Below are 24,985 nucleotides of genomic sequence, written 5' to 3'. Positions count from 1 at the left end.
ATAGAAATTCATTAATTCATGTAAATAAAATATCCCATCAAAAAAAGACCTTACCCCCTCACAGATAATAGCGCAAATTAAATAATTACACAAGTGCAATAGCCTCAAAATTGTATCTCATTCATTACTCAATCCGAGTATCTTCTTGTAGTTTTATAATTATTCTGGACAAGCTAAAATTTATAAATTCTATTAAAATCAAAGACCTTCCAGCACACTAAAATAATACTGAGACCATTATGACTTCTTATGAATAATCATTTGTTTTAAATATCCTTGAGTCTTGACATAAATGATTATGAAAATTTAACAGAAGAAAAATATCATAATACTGTAATTCATTTAATAAAAAGTACAGTGAGCTAGGTCAGTCCGTTTTTTGAAAAACAATTAAGTTAATATACTCCAGAGTACTTTTCTTCATCAGAGATAGGAAAGGGAGACAAAATTAGTATTTTACTCCATGACAGAAAGTTTACTGCACTTCTAAATGCTTCACTATCTCCAAAAATACACTTCTCATTGTCTTAGAATACACAAACATTTTATATTTGTGAGTTAGCATAGTTTTCTTTTTGAGAAGACATTACAAAATGAAGCACTGAAATGAACAAAACTTCACAGGCAAAATTTTAGGAAATCTGAAATCATCCTGCCTGGGTCATAATTCAAAGACAGTGATAAACATTAGTCAGTGGGAAAAAAAAATCAGTAGAAATATAAAATATGAAAAGTCTTTAAAATCCTGACAGCAAATATAAAAACAGACAGACTTACGTAAAAGCTGGGAAAGACATTTAAAGAAATGAGGTATGAAGGAGTCGTAGTGCTACAGCGTATCTCAATGTATTACGTTAATAACCTATACCGCAAAGGAGCAAAGTCAGCACATCATAAACGATTTGCTGCTGTGTTCAGACGACCTTTCTGGTGGGATCTTTAATAGTCACTAGTAAGTACATTTAAAATAAGCATTAAGCTAACTGCATGAGCATATGGTGAGCATATATGCCTCTGAAGTAGGTAAATTATAAGTAAAAATGTAAGCAAACAATTTTGTATTAATAATAAATACAGCTTCAAGCATTTAACATTATCAATATTTTAAAAATTTAAATAATAAATGCAACTATTTTATACAGAACTGTACCATTTATTATACACACAAGTATATCAGTTCCCTTTGTTTACAAAGGCTGGTTATAGATAATACGGAATGTTACAGTACCATCTTGCATAAAATTTTAGTACAATTTTGTACTTGAAAAACGGCGCAAAAACACCAGCCTAATAAATCTAACTGAATGAAATATCTTTTCTTTCTTTTTAAAAAGTACATCATTAACACATACACCACAAACTGTACATAAGCTCACTTTTAAATCACAATTGAAGATACGGTAGCAGTCATGTTGTAGTATGAACCCTCTCTCCCATCAGTTTATTGGTTAAAGGCTTGCGCTGCCACTCATTCAGGAGCCTTGTTGACGTGTAAGCTTGTAACATGAATTACTGAACTCAGGTAAGTACAATTTAAAGGAGGTCAACAACAGCTGCCAAGAATTATTTGTAGTAAGAAACGTCCTTCTCACAGAAGACTCACTGAAGAGCAAACATTCTTTAGATATATTTCTTCTTCAAATATATAATAGCTGGTCAAGATTCTCCATTTTGCACTTTGGATGCTGGTGGTTGCATGAAATCCTTAAAAGGAACTAGAGCCTCTTTAAGTGCAGAGCAGACTTCTGAAGACGAGCAGGTGATGCATTCTACTAAAGTTGGGTATAAGGCAATTACTTGTGCCCAGGTATTTCCATCAACTGCAATGCAAAAAGTATAAAACCTCAAAAAAGGGTGGATTTAAATAGCACAGATTATCCAACTAACAAACACAATCCTTTAAAGTAATGCAAAGAAAAAAATTTCAAAATATGGAGATTCCACAAGCTTGTACCTTTTCTTTTTTTTTAATCTTTGGAAGATTTACTGCAATACATAGTAAGATACGAGGGAAAAATATATGGTCAGTGTGCAGTCACCAATACCAACAAATCTGATCAAGTACATTTTAAATGATACTTCAATTTGTGAAGGCCTTGGAAGCTAACAAAGTAACTTACAATAATTCAACCTTTGTCATTTTCAGTATAATTGCCCGAGAATGTAGTGTACATTTTAAGATTGCCAGAGAATGCGATGTACATTTCAAGAACAATTAGAAAATAACTGCAATTGTATGCTAAAAATACAAATATCTTCAGTGATTTTCCCAGTAATGTCCTTGATTCTGATTTTAATTTCAAATGACCACACACAGATGCATTCTTCTCTTTTGCTCTTTGCTAATCTTTAATGTATATCACTAGATTTAAACTGTAGAGGGGAGGGACATGTCTGCCTTCCTCATCACTATCATCAACTAGTACATCTGAATGCTCCTTGGTGAATGGGCAAAAAGTGTTATATCGCAATTAATTTCCTTGTACTCTGAGATAACATGTTACAATTCTATTCTCCTACAAGTACTGTGCATACTGTTGAGAGCGCAATACACAATAAAACCTGCTGACAGATTTTTCTTAGGATACGTATACGACACTTTGTGGAGCAAATCTGGGAGGCAGTATAGTATAAAGAAATAATACTTGATTATGCATAAGGAGCTTTGATTCTATTTTTCACTCCAATTTACTGAGTGTCAACTAACAGCCTAAAAACTTTTCTGAAATCATTAGCACTGAGTGTCCCTGATTAAGCCATATAACTTTTCTTTATTTCAACTTCTGTAGTAGAATAAAGAGATGAGTTTCTCAAACTACTGTTCTTCAAGTTACCTCTTAAAAAAAATTTATGGTCAAGTAAGTTCGGCAAATACATACATTATTTTCCCTTTTGGGGATTCATAATTCACATGAATTTATTAAAGGCTTGTAGTAAAAGAACAGGTTTAACTTTAATCCAGAGTTTCCAAAATTAATATGCTTATGGATTTTTATTTTTTTGGAGGAAGATTAGCCCTGAGCTAACTGCTGCCAATCCTCCTCTTTTTGCTGAGGAAGCCTAGCCCTGAGCTAACATCCGTGCCCATCCTCCTCTACTTTATATGTGGGATACCTACTACAGCATGGAGTGCCAAGCAGTGCCATGTCCGGACCAGCAAACCCCGGGCTGCCGAGAAGCGGCACGTGCGCACTTAACCGCTGTGCCACTGGGCCGGCCCCTGCTTATGGAATTGTTTTCCACTCAACATCTACTGACATCACTCATCATCATTAATATTCACTCCTTAGTACCTATCTTGGGAGTGCTGAGCTGTTCTTTAAATCCCGTCTCCACCCAAACAGGGGCTTTCTCAGCGTGGGGGCGGGAGAAAGGAAAAGGGAGTGGGGCTGATGGGTATCAGTGAGGGAGGGAATGTCTGGCCAGAGCTGCTCTGCTTTTATCTGTGTTATATGTTGGGAACCCATATCACATTTCATTTGTAAAAAGAATTTTGCTGCTTAACAGAAAACCAACAAAAAGTTTAAAAAACACTGGTCTAAGAAGTTCTAAACAGTCTGCTCCAGCTGTCTGCTGTGAAACTTTCCACTAATCTTTAACAAAAGATTGCCTAGGAGGATTCTGGGAAAACGGCAGTGCAGGAAGCACTAGGAATCTGTCTACCCACCTAGACAACAAGTGCACTGGCAGAATCTGATGCAACTATTTTGGAACTCTGGTGTCTACCGAAGGCTTGTAATTTCCAGAGGATGACGTGGACAGTATACTGAGGTTAATTTTGGTCAGTTTCAGCTCTCAGCACAGTAGCAGCTACCCATCCCTCACCCCTAGCCATGTGATAGGCAGTTGTGCACATACTCCTGGAGCAGCTTGCACGCAGCTTGTAGGAGGCCAGGGCAGGCAAAAACGACCCTATCCTCCAAATATCAACGTCTGTGCTCTGAGCGCTGCCTCTGATCACAGAGGTTCAAAGAGGCTTCAACAACAAAAAGACAAATAACTCGATTCAAAAATGGGCAAAGCACTTGAATAGACATTTCTCCAAAGGAGATACACAAATGGCTGATAAAGCATGTAAAAAGATGCTCAATATCACTAATCATTCAGGAAATACATCAATCAATACATCAATACTACAATGAGTTACTACCTCATACTCCTTAGAATGGCTACTAATGAAAAAACAGAAAATGGCAAGTTTTGGTGAGGATGTGGAGAAATTGGAACCACTGTCCACTGCTGGTGGGAATGCAAAATGGTACAGCCACTGTGGAAAACAGTATGGTGGTTCCTCAAAAAAAGAAAAAAAATAGAATTACCATATGATCCAGCAATTCTGGTTCTGGACATATACCCAAAAGAACTGAAAGCAAGGTCTCAAAGAGTTATCTGTACACATATGTTTATAGCAGCATTATTCACAATAGTTAAAATGTGGAGGCAACCCAAGAGTCCACCAACAGATGAAGGGATAAGGAAAATGTGGTATATGGATACATACATACACACACAGTGGCATATTATTCAGCCTTAAAAAAGGAAATTCTGTAATATGCTACAATCAACCTTAACGGCATTATGCTAAGTGAAATAAGCCAGTCACAAAAAGACAATTACTGAATGACTCAACTTATGTGAGGTACTTAGAGTAGTCAAAATCACAGAGACAGAGGGGCTGGCCCCGTGGCCGAGTGGTTAAGTTCGCGCGCTCCGCTGCAGGTGGCCCAGTGTTTCGTTGGTTCGAATCCTGGGCGCGGAAATGGCACTGCTCATCAAACCACGCTGAGGCAGCGTCCCACATGCCACAACTAGAAGGACCCACAACGAAGAATATACAACTATGTACCAGGGGGCTTTGGGGAGAAAAAAGAAAAAAATAAAATCTTAAAAAAAAAAAAATCACAGAGACAGAAAGTAGAATGGCGGCTGTCAGGGGATGGGAGGAGCGGAGAATGGGGAGTTACTGTCTAATGAATATAAAGTTTCAGTTACAAGATGAAAAGAGTTATGGAGATGGATGGTAGTAATAGCTGCTCAACATTATCAATGTATTTAATACCACTGAGTTGTACACTTAAAAATGGTTAAGATGGTAAATTTTGTTACATGCATTTTACCACAATAAAAAAAACTGAAAACAAAAAAAGGTTGCATGAATTGAAACCTATCTAGATTGCCCCAGACGGAGAATCAACTGACCAAACTAATTCTTGGTTTATTACAGGAAAATAAGAATATATTATTTACAATACAATCTTAAACGCAGAGGAAGCTACTCAAATTTCCTAAATTAAAATATTTTTTAAAAACTCACCATAGATCTTGGTGGGCACTTTGGATTTAACTAGCAAAAAAAAGGAAAAACTCTATGTATCAATATGGAAAAATCTCCATGATATTTTATGTAGTGGAAAAAAATAGTGTTCAGAACAGCAATTATAATATGAAGCTATTATGCATTTCATTTGTGTTAAAAACTGGGGGCATACTGGAGTATATATTTTCTATTTACATAATAAACTTAGGGAAGGATCAAGAAACAAATAAAAATGGCTGCCTACATTAGGTAAGGACTGGGAGATACAGATTAGGGGAAAGAGCATCTTAAAATTTTTCCCTATATATCTTTTTACATCTTTGAATTTTGGAACCATGTTAATGTTTACCACCTATTCAAAATTTTAAATAAAGATCAAGTAACATAATAAAAACAAAATTTTCCCAAACTAAAAATAAGTCCAACAAATGTCTCCTCTCCCACTAGAAAACTCTAAAACAAATAACAAATTTCTAAACAGAAGTTGGGTGTACATTGGTCCAAAACCTTGTAGCCACCCTCCTGAATTAATGTCAGACTAGCTATGAGCACTCCAACATGCTTCTGCTCAGAAGGCCCGGCTTTCTCTCAGTTTTCTTCTTTTATTCTGTTTCTCAATGAAGCTGATCACACCTTTCTAATATAATATCATCATCATCATCATTTGTGGTTATATTTAAATTTTCATTTCATATGCCAGAGGCATAATTCAAACTCTCCTAAACAATTTTTAACATTAATTTAGTTTGATCATCTATCATTATTACTACACTGCCCCACCCATGGCCCATGGGCTTTGCAAAAAAAAAAAGGTTACTAAGGTTTTTCTTCTTTTACACAAATTCTGGTTAAATTCTTGACAGCTGTCTAAAGATCATACAAAATAATGCAAATTCTATGCATTGAAATATGCTGGTTATGTTTAATATATCTACAGCGTGATAGTATGGGAAATAGAGAATTTCCTGTTTACGTCTTAAATATATTTTTAAGAATCAGATCCTATCCTGTGATCTAATAAAGATTTTACTGGTTTCTAGGAAGTTAATACACGGTTTCCCTCTCTGAAAAATCAACTAGAACATTTTTTTTAAGAGAACTCAAATTTGACCTTGATGGGATGAATTCAGGAAATTGCTCTAGGATTTTCCTTAGAAATTCCACCCCTCTCTGGATTGAATAAATACAAGTCTACTGCCTCTTAAGATTTAGTATAATACTCACTCTTTCTAGGCCAAAGTACCAAGAGGCAGATTTTGAAAACAGAAAAATACATATTTACTTTAATTATATAATAATTGACAGGAACAAATATCCTGTGACTCACTTATTAGGAACCTCCTTTCTTCTTGGGTATTAAAAGTAATGTTGCTTAAAGAGCAAGGGGGCCGGCCCGAGGCATAGTGGTTGGGTTCTTGAGCTCCACTAGTTTGGATCCTGGGCACGGACCTACATACTGCTCATCAAGCCATGCTGTGGCAGCATCCCACATCGGGGAAACAGAAGGACTTACAACTAGGATATATAAATATGTACTGGGGCTTTGGAGAGTGAAAAAAAAAAGTAATGCTGTTTAAAGTGCTAGCCTGCTAAGGAGCTTGTGCCAGAATGTAAGTCAACATGCTTCCTTCTTTAACAAAGTCTTGTTATACAAAAAATGTCAGCTGAACCAGTGTGTTTAGTGCCACAATTGACTAATATTCTGGCGCCAGCTCTTTATCTTCTCTTGGACCAGTAACAAACTCTTAAGACCAGTAGCTGGTCCAAGAAACCACATTTTGAGGAGCAATGTTGTAGAGGATTCAAACAGAAAAAAACACGGTCCAAAAAGCCTCCTATAATTTAAAGAGAATGAGTCATGTACATGTGTAACTAACACAAACAGAGGAACAGACAAAGGAGCACACAAAAAGAGCTAAGAATTCAAAGAGAAGAGAAATGACTCACCTTTAAAGATTAAAAACAAGGCTTACAGTGAAGTGGTATTTGAACTAGGTGGATATAGGCAGGAGAATGGATCGAGCAAAGGGGCAGACTGAGTTTGCTAGGAGAGTGGGGTACATGAAGTCTAGTGGGAAATAAAGTACGAACAGAAGGGAGTCAGACAGTAGTACTCTTGGCCTTTGGTAGGTAATGGAACATGAAAAAGATTTTGTTTTATAAGGATGGCAAAAAGAATGATCAAAGCTGCACTATTAGAAAATTCTTTTCTGGCAATAACATAAAGAATGGATTGGATAGGAATGAGTAACAGAAAGGGGAAACATGAGAAAGGGCTATAAAAATGATTCAAAGTTCTTTACACAGTTTATATCTATATAGTAAATCAGTACAAATGCAAGATGGAAGCCTCCCCCTCAAAAAGAAATTCAGTGATGTTCTACATTAAAAATACATGAAATATGAATTGTCCATGCAACACCCTGAATTCAGACCAATTTGGTTAAAAAAAAAAAAAAAAAGGTCAGCTAAACTGTTGTTTAACATAAAGAAGATAAAACATTACATATTAATTTTACTTAATTGACATCTTAATGGACTTGATGCTTTGCTGTTATAACGACTGGAGAAAAGAAAGTCTAATAGCTGTTATGTTCCTAAAATTCAGTTAACTTAATAATAATACAAAAGCACACCACAAATAGAACATAAATGTTATGAGTTCAGAATAACTGAGTTTCTAAGCACTTACCATTCTCAGGCTGAGTTTTCTTAAGCGAATCAATGAGAGTACTGACCGCTTTTAAAACAAATATGATTTCAGTTACTTGTTGCCTAAAAGAGATGGGAAATTATTTCCATCAAGATTTTAAGATATGCCACGTGTAATTTTTATTAGGATAATACAAACAGATGTACTTTGGAAAAATACTGAACACAACAGAATGCAAAGTTAATGTTATTTTTAAATTCTTACAAAAGAAATATTTTGTTTACATGTACTTCAGTGTGCAAATAAGATTCATAGTTATTCTTACCACAAGTTATTAATTTAAAAAAGGGCGGGAAGGCAATCTATTCATGCAAATCTAAATTTATTTGTAAGATATTTCATATAACTACTTACAATTAAAATATTTTATAATACATGCTTTTAAAACTTCTTGACAAAAAGTGGGTTTTTCTTTTCTTTTTAATTAATTAGTACTAAAAGGGATTCAACCAAAGCTTAAACAGGAATAAAGACTACTATTACCTCCTGACATACATTTTATTATGCTACTAAAAGTACATTTAAAATGACAATAGTACTTAGTTCTAATACAACAAATTAGAAACATGGCCAAAACATCCTCAGGCGGCACTATCTGGAGACATTAGGAATGAAGAATGAACCTGGAGTAAAGAATCCACAAGAGTAGCTTTATTACCTTCTTTCTCCCAACAGGACAAAGCTCTTCTGCTCTATAGTTCGCCCCCCCATTCCCAGTATGAATCTACGTTATCATTTTACAGATGAGATTTTTCTAATACTATAGCAGGGTCCCATTTCAAGCCTCCCTTTGTAAACACAGAAGTATTTTACTGTGTTGCAATGTAGCTTTTTAGAAAACAACGTAATGATTGAGAGCAAACACAGGATGATACAATATAATATTTCAGAGAACAACTATAAAGACAATTTAAAAGCAAGAAATACTTAAAACATAAAAAAATGGAGAAAGTTGCTTTCTGAAATCAAACAATTTGTTATAATCTAATAAATAAAAAGATTCTAAGCAGAGCAGCTTTATTACTGCCTTTCCAAGTCTACTTCAGACATCAATTTTGATAAATCAATTTTCAATCATGCCCATAACCAAATTATTAACACCTGCCTTTGGACTGTTTCTGTATATAAATCTGAGTATGGGGAGGTATGATTTATGTTCTAGAAATCAAAAATATAGTGTATCCTAAAAGTAGCAAAACAACTGGCGAATAAGTATTGGTATTAAAAAAAAAGCAAACAACTATGTATTTTTCATTTATCAAATTTTAAAAAGAAAAAAATCTGATAAACTGGTTCATTTTAAAATGCTAAAAATTGAGAAAAAGGACATTCATATACTCCTGGGAGAACGTAAATTGGCAGAAATCTCTGGCAGGCAATTTGTAACACATCTCAAAAGCTTTTAAAATGCCTATGTCTGGGGCCGGCCGGGTGGTGCAGCGGTTAAGTGTGCACGGTCCACTTCGGCGGCCCCTGGGTTTGCCAGTTGGGATCCCGGGTGCAGACATGGCACCCCTTGGCACACCATGCTGTGGCAGGCGTCCCACATATGAAAGAGGAAGATGAGCATGTTTGTTAGCTCAGGGCCAGTCTTCCTCGGTGAAAAGAGGAGGATTGGCAGCAGTTAGCTCAGGGCTAATCTTCCTCAGGGGGGAAAAAAAAAGCCTATGTCTTTTGACAGGTCAATTCCAACTCCAGAAATTTATTATAAGTAAATAAGAACATGCACAAGGACTTAGGGCTAGCAATCTCCCTCTCCAATATTGCCTTATGAGATGGGACTCACCATGATTTGCCTCTTTTTTGACTTTGATAACTCTTGTCTTCCAATATTCTTTTCTCTTTGCTTTACTTACTTTGCCTTACACTCTACCTTTCACATTACAAAACAGATTGGCAACATAAGCCTGTTGTATTATTGCATGTTTTGATGAATTCTAATCTATACCCCAACTCTGATTAGGCTTGGCTTATCAGAAAGGCCTTGAGTCCCTTCTACTAGCATGTCTTGGCTAAATGAGAAGCAAATCAGTTTAGGTACAAGAGCTCAATTAAACAAACTAGATGAAAGAAGATCTAAGATATGGCTAGCCAACACAGAGAAACCTAGAAATGACTGCAAAACAAACTAGGAAGTTCCTAGAGTATGATTTATCTATTATTTTCTCTCGAGAAAGAGAGAGAGAGAGATCCACATGCATGTGCTCATACAGATCCACAGGTCCTTATCCAGAAATCCTTAAGAGAAGACAGATTTTAGCATTCAAATTTTCTTTCAAATCCAAAAAGGTAATTCGAAAAAATCATATATTATTTAGCCTCCATGAGGAGTCTGAAAAAGCATTTCATAATAAAACATATCAATATATCTGCAGCAAAACTTACAAATATTTACATTGTATGAGATAAAATTATAAATAGCCTCAGGTTAAGTTCAGAAAACTTATAAAAACACTTGGTTTTCAGAGCTTTTTTTATTATTAGTAACGGTGATAGTCTATTTCCTTCTTGAATAAAACAACACACATACCTTGGAAGAGGGCATTTGCCACTTAACCTTTCATCCTCTATGTAGCGGTGCAGGACGTCTTGAGACCTCTTCAACAGCACAGAGAGTGCCATTCGTGAGATGTACCCTTCTTGAGGGGTGGTGACTTTATTACTGAAGGAAAACTGGAGTAATGTTTCAAAACACATTTTAGAAAATTCCTCTCTCAAACGAATATCAATCTCTGCTTCTGTAAAATTAACAATTTTTGATGGTTAATAAAAGGTTAAATTAATACACCTTAATGATAACAACTCTTAGCAAACTAGAAAAAGAAGGAGATTCTTCAACTGATGAAGGGCATCTATGACAAACGTATAGCTAATAGCATATACATTGAGAGTTATGTTCCATACTCATACTTGGCTAGCAGTGTGCCTAGGTATGCAACTCCTTATTAAAAATCCTTTCCACTTATAACTCTCAAACCACTGCTTCAGTATCTTTTAGCATCCAATCTTGCTACTGAGAATTCCAAAGTCATTTGTTACAACTCTTTCGTGTTGAACTTTTTTTCTTTCTGAAATCTTTTAGAATCTTCTCTTTATCCCCAGTATTTTGATATTTCATGATTGCACGTCTTATTGTGGGTCTTTTTTCTTTCACCACTCTGGGTACTAAGTAACCATTTTAATCTGGAGATTTATTTCTTCAGTTTGTTTTTTTTGCAAATTCCTCTCGTAGCTTTTCTCTATTCTCTTTCTAGAAGACCTACTGTCAGATGTCAGACCTCTTATTTTTTCTTTCTTCTCATACTGTCTACTTTTTTGTCTTTGCTCTACCTTCTGAGTTATTTACTTAATGTTTCCGTCCAACCCTTCACTGAACTTGGTATTTCAGCCACCACATTTTTAGTTTCTAGGAGCTCTTTCTTGTCCTGATTGTTCCTTTTAACAGCAGTTTTTCTTATTTCATGGATATAAAATCTTTCTGCTCTTTGAGCATCCTAACTATAATTGTGCTTTTTAAAAAAACATTTCCCATGGCTCTGCATTTTATCTTTTTCCTTCCAGTTTCTTTCACCCCCTCTTCGCTTTGGTCTTTCTCTTTCGTGTTGGAGGATTTCCTCAAATGTCTGTGAGCCCTGGCTGTCAGATCATACTTAAAGGCAGGAGACCAAAAATATCTGGAACCTCTGTGTTTATAGGTTGGTCTTGTTTAACAAAGAAGGCTTTGTATGTATATGTGTAAAGAAAACTCCAAGTTAAAGCTGGGAAGTTTGTGCTCCTATAGCAAAGTCACTTCTTTATCTTAGTACATTTAATATTATGAACAGCAGGAGATATTATCAGAAAACTGCTAGAAAAAGTCTACATAGTAACTCAGTAGTCCTTATTTAGCTTAGGATATTTATATCTAATTATAAATACTATTCTTATGTGTATTTTGTAAAAATTTACCTTTAATTTTTTATATACTCAATAATAAAAAGTTGACTACATTTAGATACTGTAAGTGGACTTTAAAATTTTTTTCTGTGAGGTTCTCATGTTTGTTAAATCTGTACTTTACCAGATCAGTTTTTAAAAACTGTGTGGGCTTGGAAAAGGAACCAGTTTGTAAAGTAAGCAGCATGAGAGACCTCTAGTGGTCAAACCATGCAGGTAAATGCTCTTTCAAGGGCTCAGCACAGCTTAGCAGAAGTCAATCACGGCTCTGGCAAAGTCGAGGGATGAAGGATATGCATGACACAAATTTACAATTTTTTTAATCATCTCACAGAAAAATCACATTATGATGCCGTAATTACATTTAATACTTGAGCACGGTTTTAGAAAAAGAGAAATAATAGCAAAAAGCAACTTACGTATCATCTCCCAATAAGGTAGCATGATATACCAAAAGAAGCACGTAGTTCTTTTTAAGGATGAATTTTGGCCTCCAGCCTTACGATAGTGGGCAATTTTTTCAACCTTTCGAAACCTATTCCCCCTTCTGTAATAGGATGGAACCTATCCTCACAGAAATGTTGTGAGGAATGAGATTAATATTCTAGCATAATACCCCACACATGGTAGGTATTCACTAAATGTTAATACCCTTAACAAATGTTAAAGCATCTTGTTTTATTTTAGTGGAATAACTCTGCAAATTTATAGTCCTGAGAGGCTGGTATTAATATCTTCATTTTACAGATGACAAAACTGAGACTCAGAAGTTAACCAGCTACTAAGTGGCAGAACTCATACCCATGACCTCCCAATAACCCACGGCTTCACAAAACTGCTCCCTTGTGTCAGCCTGCAGTGACTTAGGCGGATTCCATAAGTGCCTTGCAATTTAATTCACAATGCATAACTCACCGACTTTACCAGTTTCCTCTTGTAAAGCTTAATGTTCTATATCACATTCTTAAAAATTACCTTACCATTCTCCCATTCACATTTACCACAATCACAGGAGTAAACATTCCCACAGCCAGCTTCTTCAAAAGCACTTCAATACTTACTAATATTTTTTTTAAAAATCACTGAAATAACCTACCTGTAAATGACGACGACTGAGAATGTATCGAGCCCTTATTAAGCATAGTCATTATCTGACCAACAAATTCCTTAGGAATAAAATTGGCATAAGGTAGTATCTCAGTGCTGATTAGCTGAACGACCTAAAACAAAAGAGGCAAAGTCAGATGCATTTGTTTTCTTGAAAGAGACTGACTCAAATGATAATTTCTAGATTAAAATGAAATTTTACTTGAAAAGAAAATCAGTGGAATCTTCTTTAACGGGAGGATGTAAGCATTCTAATGTCAATATACAGGATGACTCATCTGCCTCCCTCATCTCCTAACAAACAGCTTTAGCACAAAACAGTCAACACTACAGTCCAGAGTCCAAACTGTTCACTACACAATAATTTTAATAAACGCTGATCTTCAACATGATAAATGCAAATAGTGCTCTAGAGAAAAAGTCAGCATGTGAAATGTATCCATGTTAAGAATAAAATATCCAAAACAGAAGAAGAATAATTAAATCACCTTTTAAAACCATAAAAATGAGTTATAAGAGAAGGCAAAGTTATACTCATTTTTGTTAAATAGCTTACTTCTGTGTTATTTTGCCTTTTGAAGAAAAAGAAAAGTTTGAAGTGTACAAGAGTTTTAATACAGTAATAGGACAAAAGGCAATATTTTCTATCTGTATGATGATGCCTACGCTTTTTATGTACACTTTAAAGTAATTGATTTGATTTGATTTACTTAAAAGTTTCTCTATCCCACTTACAGGAAAAAAATAAAAGCCAACCCTCCCAACAAAAAAATCCACAACCAAAAACTATTTCTTTAAACTCCATTTATAATCAACAAAATATATTCTTTAAAAAACACGCATTATTTGCTTCAAGAATTCTAGAAGCCATATCTATAGCTGGCTAAAAACAGAAAAATCTAAGCAACTTATTAATTTGAACTACAAACATCTGATGTGTCAAACTGTAGAGTAAGCCCTTGAATACACGCTTTCACTGACTGACGCATTGATTTTACTGAATCAACTGCTTTTCTAAGTTATTAAATGGACACAACTAAGTATCTCGACAACATGCACACAGCACAAAGATAAAAAAGACAAGGCAGTCATTTTTAAATGTCAGTGATTTAAAAATTAACCCTTAACCTTTGCAAGAGTTTAACTCTTTTAGGTTCAAGCTTAACTTACTACTTTATTCTTCTAGCAATTTTATAGTTTCAACATTTCTATTATTCGGTTTCCACCTATGGTCACAGGAAAATGCTTTAAATAGCTTCCTCACCTCAACATCAATACTTTCATTTCTTTGAAATTCTTGAATAGAGAGGTTATCCGGAGGTATGCTAAAAAAAGAATAAAATAAATAAATAGACTTGATTTTTAAAGGTAAAATATTCCCTGGAAATACAAACAAAATAAACAGTATTGGGAGTTTTAGTGATTTTTTAAAAAATTCTTTTTTAAAAAAAAAAAAAGAAAGATTCATGAAAAGATTTGCACCTGAGCTAACAACTATTGCCAATCTGTTTTTTTTTTCCCTGCTTTATCTCCCCAAATCCCTCCAGTACATAGTTGTATATCTTAGTTGAAGATCCTTCTAGTTGTGGCATGTGGGACGCCGCCTCAACATGGCCCGACGAGTGGTGCCATGCCCGCGCCCAGGATCGGAACCGGCAAAACCCTGGGCCGCCGCAGCAGAGCACGCAAACTTAACCACTCAGCCACAGGGCCGACCCCTAAAAGTTTTTGTTTTTTTTTTTTGAGGAAGATTAGCCCTGAGCTAACTGCTGCCAATCCTCCTCTTTTTGCTGAGGAAGGCTGGCCCTGAGCTAACATCCATGCCCATCTTCCTCTACTTCATATGTGGGATGCCTACCACAGCATGGCTTTTGCCAAGGGGTGCCATGTCTGCACCCAGGATCAGAACCAGCAAACCCTGGGCCGCCAGAAGTGGAACGTGTGCACTTAACCGCTGCACCACCTGGCCGGCCCCCAATGAATCTTTCAATGAAAGAAAAGTCTTCAAACTGATAGTATTCTTTGTAATTTTTGTCAGTTTTCTCTGTATGGTACATTAAAAATTTGTTTATTGAGATATAATTCATACACCATAAAATTCACCCTTTTAAAGTGTATAATTCAATGATTTTTCGTATCTTCACAAAGTTGTGCAATGATTCTACCTCTAATTCTAGAATATTTTTATCATCCATTAGCAGTCACTCCTCATTCTCTCCTCCTCCCACCTCTGACAACCATTACTCTATTTCCTGTCTATACAGATTTGCCTGTTCTGGATATATCACATAAATGAGATCATATTATATATGGCCTTTTGTGGTTGGTTTCTCTCAGTGAACATAATGTTTTCAAGATTCATCTATGTTGTAGCATGCACCAGTATTTCATTCCTTTTTATGACTGAATATTCCACTGTATGGATAGGTCTTAATCATTCATCAGCTGATGAATATTTGGATTGTTTTCATTTTTTGGCTACTATGATAAAACTGCTATGAACATTAGTGAACAAGTTTTTGTATGAACATGTTTCATTTCAATTCTTTTGGGTAGTACTTAGCAATTTTTAACTTAAGGTCCACAGAACATTAATTGTATGAGTTTCCACTACTGCATGTGTCTTTTAGAGGACCAGTACCATGCTTTGGCACTCAAAGGTTGACTGAATGAATACCTAACAGATCTCAAGTGTACCAGATGACAGTCCTTGTGTTTTTCATTTTTGTGTTTTCCTTTATGCATTTAAACTATTTACTTATGGTAGTCCTCAATGACATCCAAAGCCTTTTGTCTCTTCTAGTTGATTTTGGTTTTATTTGTATTTTCTTTGTTATTGTACTGCCGTGCCAAATCAGCTTGCACCAAAAACAGTTGGGAAACATCATAGAGAAAGTATGGTGATTCATAAAGTCCTAGAGTATGTATTAATTAGGTTAAAAAACTTATAAATGTTCCAATATAAAAGACACTCAAATATTAGGATTACCTAGAAACCTAAGTCTTGCTATTCCAAACAACATTCTGAAATACTCTTCTTACTGTTCAAATACTACGATAGACTTCAGTTATAGAACATAGTATATATGCGGCATAAAACAAAATTTAAAATCTAACAGTTTGTGATTTCCAAAGTAATCAATTACTTGGAAAACAAAAACAAAGACAAAGTCTTGAGATGAAACTGTGAAAATGTGCATGATTTTTAATTTCTATTAGTGAGCACTGCATTTTTAGCAACAACTAACTAATGAAAGCTTTCAATTTGAGCCATAAAGTATTTCTGGACTATGAAATAAAAACTGAACTGGCTTTATCCATATAAGCTGTTCAGTTAAAAACACTGATTAAAACATTAAGTCAAAGTATACAAAATAATTGTGGACTTCTACAACTAATCTAATCAACTAATTTCATCTTACAATTAAAGAAAATTAAGCCTACTGAGGGGGAAGTGATCAGTTATGGTCAACAGAAAGTAGGTGGCAGAGTCAAGAGCAGGCCACAGGTCTCCTGACACTCAGTATAAGGTCTGTTTCCACTACTCCATGTGGTATAAGGCTTAACTCTGCAACTAAAATAACCACAACTTAGAACACTGATTCTGTGTTACTCGATAAGAGAATTTAGTACGTTTATTTTTTTCTAGCCATTAAAAACAACTCCAAATTTAGAGGTAAATATCCTGGTTCCAGTTACTTAGAGTTTTGGTTTTTAAATGTTTAGTTTAAAATATGGCTGTTTCATGGGAAGCGATATGGATAATGTCAGTTTCTCTTCAGGGAAAGAAATAACAATAATTAAGATAATAGTGGTAGTAAGTATTTAAAAAGCACTTGCGTTCCAGGCTCTATTCTAAGCATTCATTTATTTTAAGTGATTTAATCCTCACAATAACCCTATGAATTAGATAGCATCATTATTCCTATTAAACAGATGAGGAAAATGAGTCACTGAAAGGTAAAATAACTTGTCCGAAACAGCAGTTACAAAGTAGCACAGTTGGGATTTGAATCCAGGTATCTAGCTCTGGAGTCAGTGCCCTCAGCCACGATGCCAGCTGCCACTTCAACGACATGACTTTTCAACACACTCAGTGTACTCAAACCTTTAGTGTAAGTAGGGCTTGAGTCAGGCAAAAGAGTGTAAAGAAATTATACCACAAATGCATTACTATAAAATTCCATAAAATATATCTATCATTAGGCCCTTGGTTCCACTGTCTATTTTCCTCTACAAGAAAAAGTACTTCAGAAAACTGAATTTAATAAAATAAGAACAAAGTTTGGAAAATGAAGGATCTTCAACAAGAAACTCAAGAATAAGTAAGATGGTAGAAAGACTCAGCCATAGGAAAAGAAATTCTTAGTGAAGTTTCACTCATTGCAATAAAACTGATCTATAAGCTTATTTAATTTATTAATAGAGCAATATGCAGATACAGATAATTGGGAAAGAAAAAGAAAAGTTTAAACTTCTAAATATATGTGCTTCATACAAATTAACATAGTGATTGGGGTGATAAAGTCCACAAAGGAACTCAAATTTTCAAGGTCATTTTAAAGATGAAAACAATTTGCTCAAATATGCTTTGTGAGGGCCTACAATTTTCCTACAAATACAAACAGTATGCTTGCATTGGTATCAATAAAATTTCTAGAGGAAAGAAATACATAAGAAAGCAAAACAAAATCTGACCATTTCTGAAAACAGAAATTAGGATCATTTGTCATTACCTTTGATTCTGAAATATCAGATAAGCTTTCATAGAGAAAAAAGTAAGTTAAATCTGTACTCTACAATTTTTCTTTACAGAATAACTAAACCACATTAGAAAGGCAGACAGAATCTCTTCAGTTAAATCATTCTGCTGCGGACTCATCTGATCATTATCAATGTGCCAGTGTAGGTTTTTTTTGGTCAAGCATATCAAATTCATAATTTAAATGGTTTCAAACTAATACTTGTAAATGGTTACATAGCACTGCATGGAATGTTTATAATTCTGTAGTTTTAAAAAATGATTAATGGATATAAAAATAGAAAAACTGTTGTCACAGACTTTCACTACTATAGCACAAAGAAAAATTAGATTATAGGAAGACTGAAGACTGCTCAGTGCTGCCCAATGGAACTGTTTGTGATGAAGGAAATGTTCAATACTCTACACGCCAATATGGCAGCCACTAGCCACACATGGCAATGAGAATTCAAATGTGGCTAGTGAGACTGATGAACTGAATTTTTAAATTTACTTTATTAATTAAAAATTTAAATTAATTGTAGCTAGTGACTACTGTATTAGATAGTACAGCTCTAGAGGGACCACAGCAGAATCCTCATTCCAAAAGTTCAGTCTCTGTTCCAACTATCCTACTCTCATTCAGTGAGGAACCAAAACAGCATCCTTAATATAAGCCCTCAGTCGGAGAGCATACAATGAAAATTCCACTCTTCTTTGCCAAACTTAAACATCTTAAAGAGCTGATCATTATCACCACTCATCTTATTTATTCTGGTAAAACACTGATTTTCTGAAATTGTTTTTCTCCTGTAATATCAAATGAGCACCAGATTTTTAAAAAATGGATCTTCTTAGCTTCAAGTTAAAACCATGCTCTCTTAATTATGGTGCATTCATATGGTCTTATACATAGATTCCTGTCTTACAACCAAAAACACTGTAGAGCAAAAATTTCCATTGCTCACAGATAATGTACCCCATGCATAAATGTCTAATCCAGTTGTGCTTTGTATACAATCTAGCAATCTTAATCATCAAATACTTTGTTAATGAACAATGAGAAATATTGTTTTTAGAGCAATTACAGGTATAATGTGCACTTCTTGAAAGATTGTCTTAATTATAAAAATGAATGAGCTGACCTTTTAGTAAAGAGAAAGTCTTCAAAAGTACTGGCGAGTTCTGGCCACATACTGTCAAATTTTCCAGAAGAAGCATGCTGCCGGGCAACAGGTAGCCCAATAGAAAGAACTTTGAGAAGAGAAGATACTGCTAGTTTCCATGTGCTTTCAGACGGGCAGGAATACTTCAAACTAAGAGGAACTCTAAGGGTCTGTGAAAATAAAGACAGTTCAAGATAAGTACTAATTAAAACATACACACACACAACTTTAATTACTTAAAAAAAACTCCAGCAGACAGAAAAAAATAATAGCATAGGTATTTTCATTTAAAGAAAGATGTTAAGAAAGGCCAATTCTTAGACATGGTCCTCAAATCCTACTGCCTAGAAAGATATACTTTTAAATCCTGTCTCCGTTTTATAAACAATGACCTTGAATAAGTAATAACCTTTTTGAACCTCAGTTTCTCAGCATAAAAATAAGAATGTTATCTAAAAAGTTAAGAGGAAGGGTAGGAAACTTGTAATTTTGCAGCTACTCTCAACTTAATGTTGTGGAACTAGACCATTCTGCCGTTAAGTTCTCCTAGCAGAAAATAATTTGACTGATGGGGTTCTCCCATCCTAGAGAGATCAATACTGCTTATATTTTTTCACTAATGGTTAGGTGAACGTAGCCTAAAGCATCATTGCTTTGAAGTCTTATGTTTCATCTCTAAAGTTCTTTGAATTTTACATTCTACTCCAACATTTTAATGTAGTTTTCTTCCTTTCCAATTATTTCAGAAAAACTGATTTTTCCCAAGAAGATAGTTTATTTTATCTTTAAGCCTTGAGGATATAGGAATACGGCATCTGACCTATGTATAGTAAGAAGTTGCGACTGACTTTTTAACTGGCCAACTTTTGAGACAGGTTGCTGTTAACCATTAAAGAACTGATTTTGCTGGTTCAGAATGGATTCTGGTTATAGTTCCATCCAGACTAGACTGACCAAACTCCCACAGTGTGCTATCCCAGAGTACCATCAATAAACAGTCTTGGTATACTACCAGATAATTTGCATTAGAGTGAAAAGTCTGCTTTTAGATAAAAATTCTAGTCTGAGAAAGATAAAGAGTAGAAGAGAGAAATTTTCATATTTCAAGGTTATGGAGTGAATATAAAACCTAATTTCATCATTCTCCACACAAATTATTACTGAGTACTCACATAGTGGGCATATGAACCATTACGTGTTGGCATGAAATGGGCCTCCACCAACAGATAATTAGCCAACCTAGAATCTATTTATCCCTTCCCTCTCCCCACATTCAGCTGGAAATTAGGATAAGAGAAGGCCAGCTGATTAAGCCAATCGATCTACTCCATTTCCTTGGTCATAATCACTGGTTCAAGACTGGGCATGGGAGTAAAGCTGGTCCACTTAAGGTTAATTTTAGGAACTTAAGAAGAATAATGTGACAGAAGTGCAAGAGCGTGCACACATTTGTGCGCGCACACACACCCCCATCCTACTGGACATATAATCTCTTTATTGGCCTACAACTATGAGGAGATACATAGGTGGGTTGCAGTCAACCAGTGGAAAGCAGAACAGAGAAAAAAAACTTGGTTTTTGGTGATACTGCTGAAGCACTAGGATCAACCAATCCTAAAACATTCCCTCTGTGCTGAATTTTCCAACTAAGCATGGCAATAAATCCCCTTTATGGTTAAAGCTAGTCAGAGACTGAATGGATGTCACATGCAAACAAAGGAATACTAAATTATACAAACAAAGGGCTGCTGTGAGTTAACATTTTATAACTCAAGCTCAGATAAAAGGAAAGTATGGATTTACTACTACAATTAATATTTTACTGAAATGAAGGGTATGTTAAGCACAACACATCTATTTCATTTATGCATTTTATTTTTTAAAATATTTAAGCAACTTATACAGGGATTGGCATATAGTGCACACTCTAACGTAAGTGTGAACTGGGAAATTCAGTTCCTGCTGTCACACAGCTCACAATTTTTGAGGATGGAAGGGCCCTGTCCAATTAACCACAATCCAGTGTAGTAAGTGGCATCAACAAAGTGTTTGGGAGTACAGAAAAGAGATTCTTTAATTCCTTTAACAATACAAACTGATTTGTGTCACTCCTCAATGTTCAACCCTTCAGGGTTAAAGAAAGACGTCTAATTCCTTATGACGGCTTCTAAGACCCACAGCTACTTTTTCAGACTTATTCCAGGACCTGTCACCTCCCTAAATGGAATTCCTCAACATTTCTTGAAAATACACCATGATCTTTTACAATGCTCAATTTATCTACCATACTTCCCTCTTGCTTTTTACCTAGAAAACTCTATGACTCCTTCTTCAAGTGTTACTTCTGCTAATCCTTGCCAAAATCTCCTGGTGGTTTAGGTGTTTCCTTGTCTGTGGGGAAACTAACTTTTTATTCAGCACTACTTGGCAAGTATCATTAAATGCTGTATCTCAATTGATTCCCTTAATAGTTAAGATGTGTAAGTGGTATTGGTCTTATCCTTCTTTTACAGAGCAGCGAGTAACACTACTCCAACACTACAGCAGTACACTACTCTAGGCCAGGTCTATCTGAAGACAAACTGCCTCCACTCTGTGGTCTTCACTTAGCACTAACATGTTGTATTATTTGTTTGCCTTTCCACATTTCCTTTATTGAATTGTTAAATGTAAGAATTATCTTATTCATTTTTAATCTCTACTCTTTAGTTAGTACCTGGCTTAAAAGACGTGTTTAAAAATATTCTCACTAAACGAGGAGAGAGAGGACAGCTGTGATGGGATGAGTGGTGAAGGGTAGAAAGAGGTAGGACGAAAGTCAAGGGAAGAAAGAGTTTTAAGAAGGCAAGGGCTGTGCCACGCTATAGGGGAGATAAAGAATTAGAAAAGGGCTCAGGATTTGAAGATTTGGTCTTCTGTAACTTTGAGTAAGTAGTTTCCGTAACACAAAATGGAAGCAAGCCAGCACGCAGTAGGTTAAGAGTGAGTGGTGACTAAACACAGGCTGTTTAAAGGGGTCTGGAATTAAAAGAAAGCTGAAGGAGGGTGGTAATTTGAGTAGGAAGTAAACTGAGAGAAAGTTCTTGTATAAAAGGCTTAATCATCTTTCCAGGATAAAGTATAAGAGGCTGAAAGGAAAATGAAAGAATCGTCAACAAAGAAAGGTGGGAAAAGGAAAGGACGAACACAAAGAGAGGGATGAGCCTCGGAACAACCGCCCTCCTCCCTGAGGGAAGACGGTTCACATTGGCCCGTATGTGTTCGATAACTAAAAGGCACATCCACATGCAGGGGGAAAAGTAAGGTTTAGGTGTGTCCTTCAAAATAGAGGAAAAAACAAGAAACAAGCTTTGGAGGAATGGGACACAGTCAACAAGAGATGAATTTTAAAAATGGTTGTGCATGCACTAAGGAACTGGCTTTAAAAAAAAGACAGTATGCATGATCAGTTAAATCAATGAGCTGCATTGTGAATTTCTCCCTGAATGCTCATCAACCTCAAAGTATGAGAAGCACTGTCCTAAGAAACAGGATCCTCATTGTCTTATGTGGCAAAATTTAAGAATTGTAAAAAATCTAATACGTATTTACTTTAAAATATTTTTTATTAAAAATACCTTCGCATACTTTAGAAAAACAGCTTCCTAAATACTATCCATGAATGTTGGAGAAAAGTCACTATAAATAATAATATAAATTATATTTTCCATTTTATCCCGATACAGTCACGCACCACTAACAATGTTTTGGTCAATGACAGACCACATACACGATGGTGGTCCCATAGGATTAGCACCATATGGCCTAGGTGTGCCGTAGGCTATACCGTCCAGGTTTGTGTAAGTGCACTCTATGATGTCCGCACAATGATGAAATCACCTAACGATGCATTTCTCAGAATTTATCCCCGTCATTAAGCAATGCATGACTGTATATGATAGTATCAAGAGTAATTTCAATAACACTATCATCATCAAACAAAAATATAGAAATTCAAAAAGAAAGATACCTTAATAATATTCTGGAGAACTTTCTCATTCACCACTGCTTTGTGACAGGCTGTCTTCTGGTATAAATCCACAACTACTTCTAAAGACCTTTCAGCAAACGGTACATAATTCAAGGCTACCCATTCCGCCTAGAAAGTAATATTTTCACATGGAGTTAAAAATAAATGAGATTAAATGAAATCATATTGTTTTCAAAGAGAAAGCTTCTTTGTCTTAAAGTTCAGTCCTTGGTTTTAGATCAGATTATATTACATGCAAAGTTTTCATAGAGATATGTACTCATGAAAGAATAATTTTCAGCCAGGCAAAAATTAAAACTATCGGAAAAAGCACAGAGAGCATTCTATCAAGAACTGGGAAAGATGTACTTTATTTGTTGCCAGTAGGTTAGGACAATTTTAGGAAATTTAACTCACCGGTGCAAATAGTTGGATCTATTGTGATTCCATTGTGTTGCAAGACAAATAGAATGAGAAAAGTTAATACACATTAAAACTACTTTTCGGACCACGTAAAATTATCATTTTTATGTTGAGTGAACAAAATCAGCGTGTGCATGCATTCAGAAATTTACTTTTCCCCAAGCCAGAATCAAGCTACAATTCGCCAACTCTGGCTAGAAAAATCTTTTATGTAAAATCCAACTAAATTTCACACCAGTAGTAGACAACTTCTTATTTAGCATACACAGATTTCTTCATTTTGCACTGTAGGTAACTATTTTGGATAAGATTAGGCTTAGGGATTCAGAGGCCGTTTTGGAGTGGGATGGGGCAGCCAAGAAGGGAACTTTGAAGAAAGACGTATTACAGAAAGGTCAAACTTTCTGGAGAACCACTTGAGAAAGGAAAGTCATAAACAAGAAAAAAAGGAATACAGAAAAGGTTTTCCAAATAGTGTTTCTTTTCAGCTTAAACATGTTAACATGTTTCATGTTAACAGACACATGAGAGTTTATTTGTGAATGAAAAATTTCTGAGATCATCAGAGTCCATCTTAAGTGGAACTATTTATAAGCCATGAAATCTTACTAAGTAGATATAATTTACAGTAAATTACCTGATTATATTTTGCGTTTGCGATGTGCTTTGTTTCCAGCTGTCCATATTGTGGAGGTTTGCAGGAAAATTCTACAAATGCCAGTAGCTGGTCAAATATAGCTGGATACATTATCTGCATATTTTCTGGTCCTATACAGATGGCCTATAAAAGCAAAATATGAACAGTAAAATGCATAATCTGAAATCCATTATTTACTACGTATGCATTTGTTTAACCAAGGAATCTTAAAGACTGTCCTATTTTATGTAAGTATTACACAATCTTTTATAAGTCCTAAAGGGCATTTAAGTGCTATTTTTTTTTTTTTTTTAGTGAGGAAGATTGGCCCTGAGATAGCCTCTGTGCCAATCTTCCTCTATTTTGTGTGTGGGACGCCTTCACAGCATGGCTTGATGAGCGGTATACAGGTCCACGCCTGGGATCTGAACCCACAAACCCTAGGCTGCCAAAGCAGAACATGCACACTTAACCACTATGCCACCAGGCCAGCCTCATTTAAGCTATTTTAAACTATTACTGAATAAAGTGTACACTAAATGTGTTAAAAAGTGTTTCTTAATAAAAAGTGTGATTTATCACTTAACAGACTGGAAAAAGGGCAAGCAGTGAAAGAGAGGTCCCAGGCAGTCCTGAGGTCCCACAATGTGATCATTTGTTCAGTAATGCAGACATCAGACATTCAGACTGCTTCACTGACCAAGATGATTCAGAGTTCTACTTAAGCAATGGTATCAGTTCATTGAAGTGACAGCTGACTTCTGAGCCATGCCAGGTTTACTTGAACAAAAAATCATGCACATTACAGTTGGGAAAATAAGTCATGTATGAAAATTTGTTTCTAAAAGAAATGTATATATCAATTTTTAACAGGGTAACGTATATTTGATGTCTAATGTATCTGAGTATATGGACTTGATTGAAAACAAAAAGTTA

At 35.3% G+C, this 24,985-nt stretch overlaps 1 protein-coding gene across 9 annotated transcripts in view; it reads right to left on the bottom strand.

Moving 5' to 3' along the window:
* Positions 1-321: 321 nt before the first annotated feature.
* Positions 322-24,985, bottom strand: part of MON2 (MON2 homolog, regulator of endosome-to-Golgi trafficking) — a 103,722-nt gene continuing 79,058 nt past the window's right edge. For 5 of the 9 annotated variants that reach the window (XM_070621920.1, XM_008522314.2, XM_008522316.2 and 2 more), the window contains 9 exons: positions 24,050-24,193; positions 23,407-23,424; positions 22,990-23,118; positions 18,960-19,150; positions 14,338-14,398; positions 13,063-13,186; positions 10,561-10,768; positions 8,010-8,092; positions 322-1,820 (listed from right to left, as the gene is read on the bottom strand). In XM_070621920.1, the coding sequence (XP_070478021.1) occupies positions 1,657-1,820; positions 8,010-8,092; positions 10,561-10,768; positions 13,063-13,186; positions 14,338-14,398; positions 18,960-19,150; positions 22,990-23,118; positions 23,407-23,424; positions 24,050-24,193 (1,122 nt within the window). In that variant the 3' untranslated portion in view covers positions 322-1,656. The remainder of the gene's footprint in view (positions 1,821-8,009; positions 8,093-10,560; positions 10,769-13,062; positions 13,187-14,337; positions 14,399-18,959; positions 19,151-22,989; positions 23,119-23,406; positions 23,425-24,049; positions 24,194-24,985) is intronic. The other 4 variants (XM_008522315.2, XM_008522317.2, XM_070621922.1 and 1 more) reach the window with 1 other exon arrangement.

This window comes from Equus przewalskii, chromosome 5 (assembly GCF_037783145.1).
Source record: "Equus przewalskii isolate Varuska chromosome 5, EquPr2, whole genome shotgun sequence".
NCBI classification, from domain to species: Eukaryota; Metazoa; Chordata; class Mammalia; order Perissodactyla; family Equidae; genus Equus; species Equus przewalskii.
Note: the sequence above shows the minus strand (reverse complement) of the source record. Positions and strands in the feature narration are given on the sequence as shown.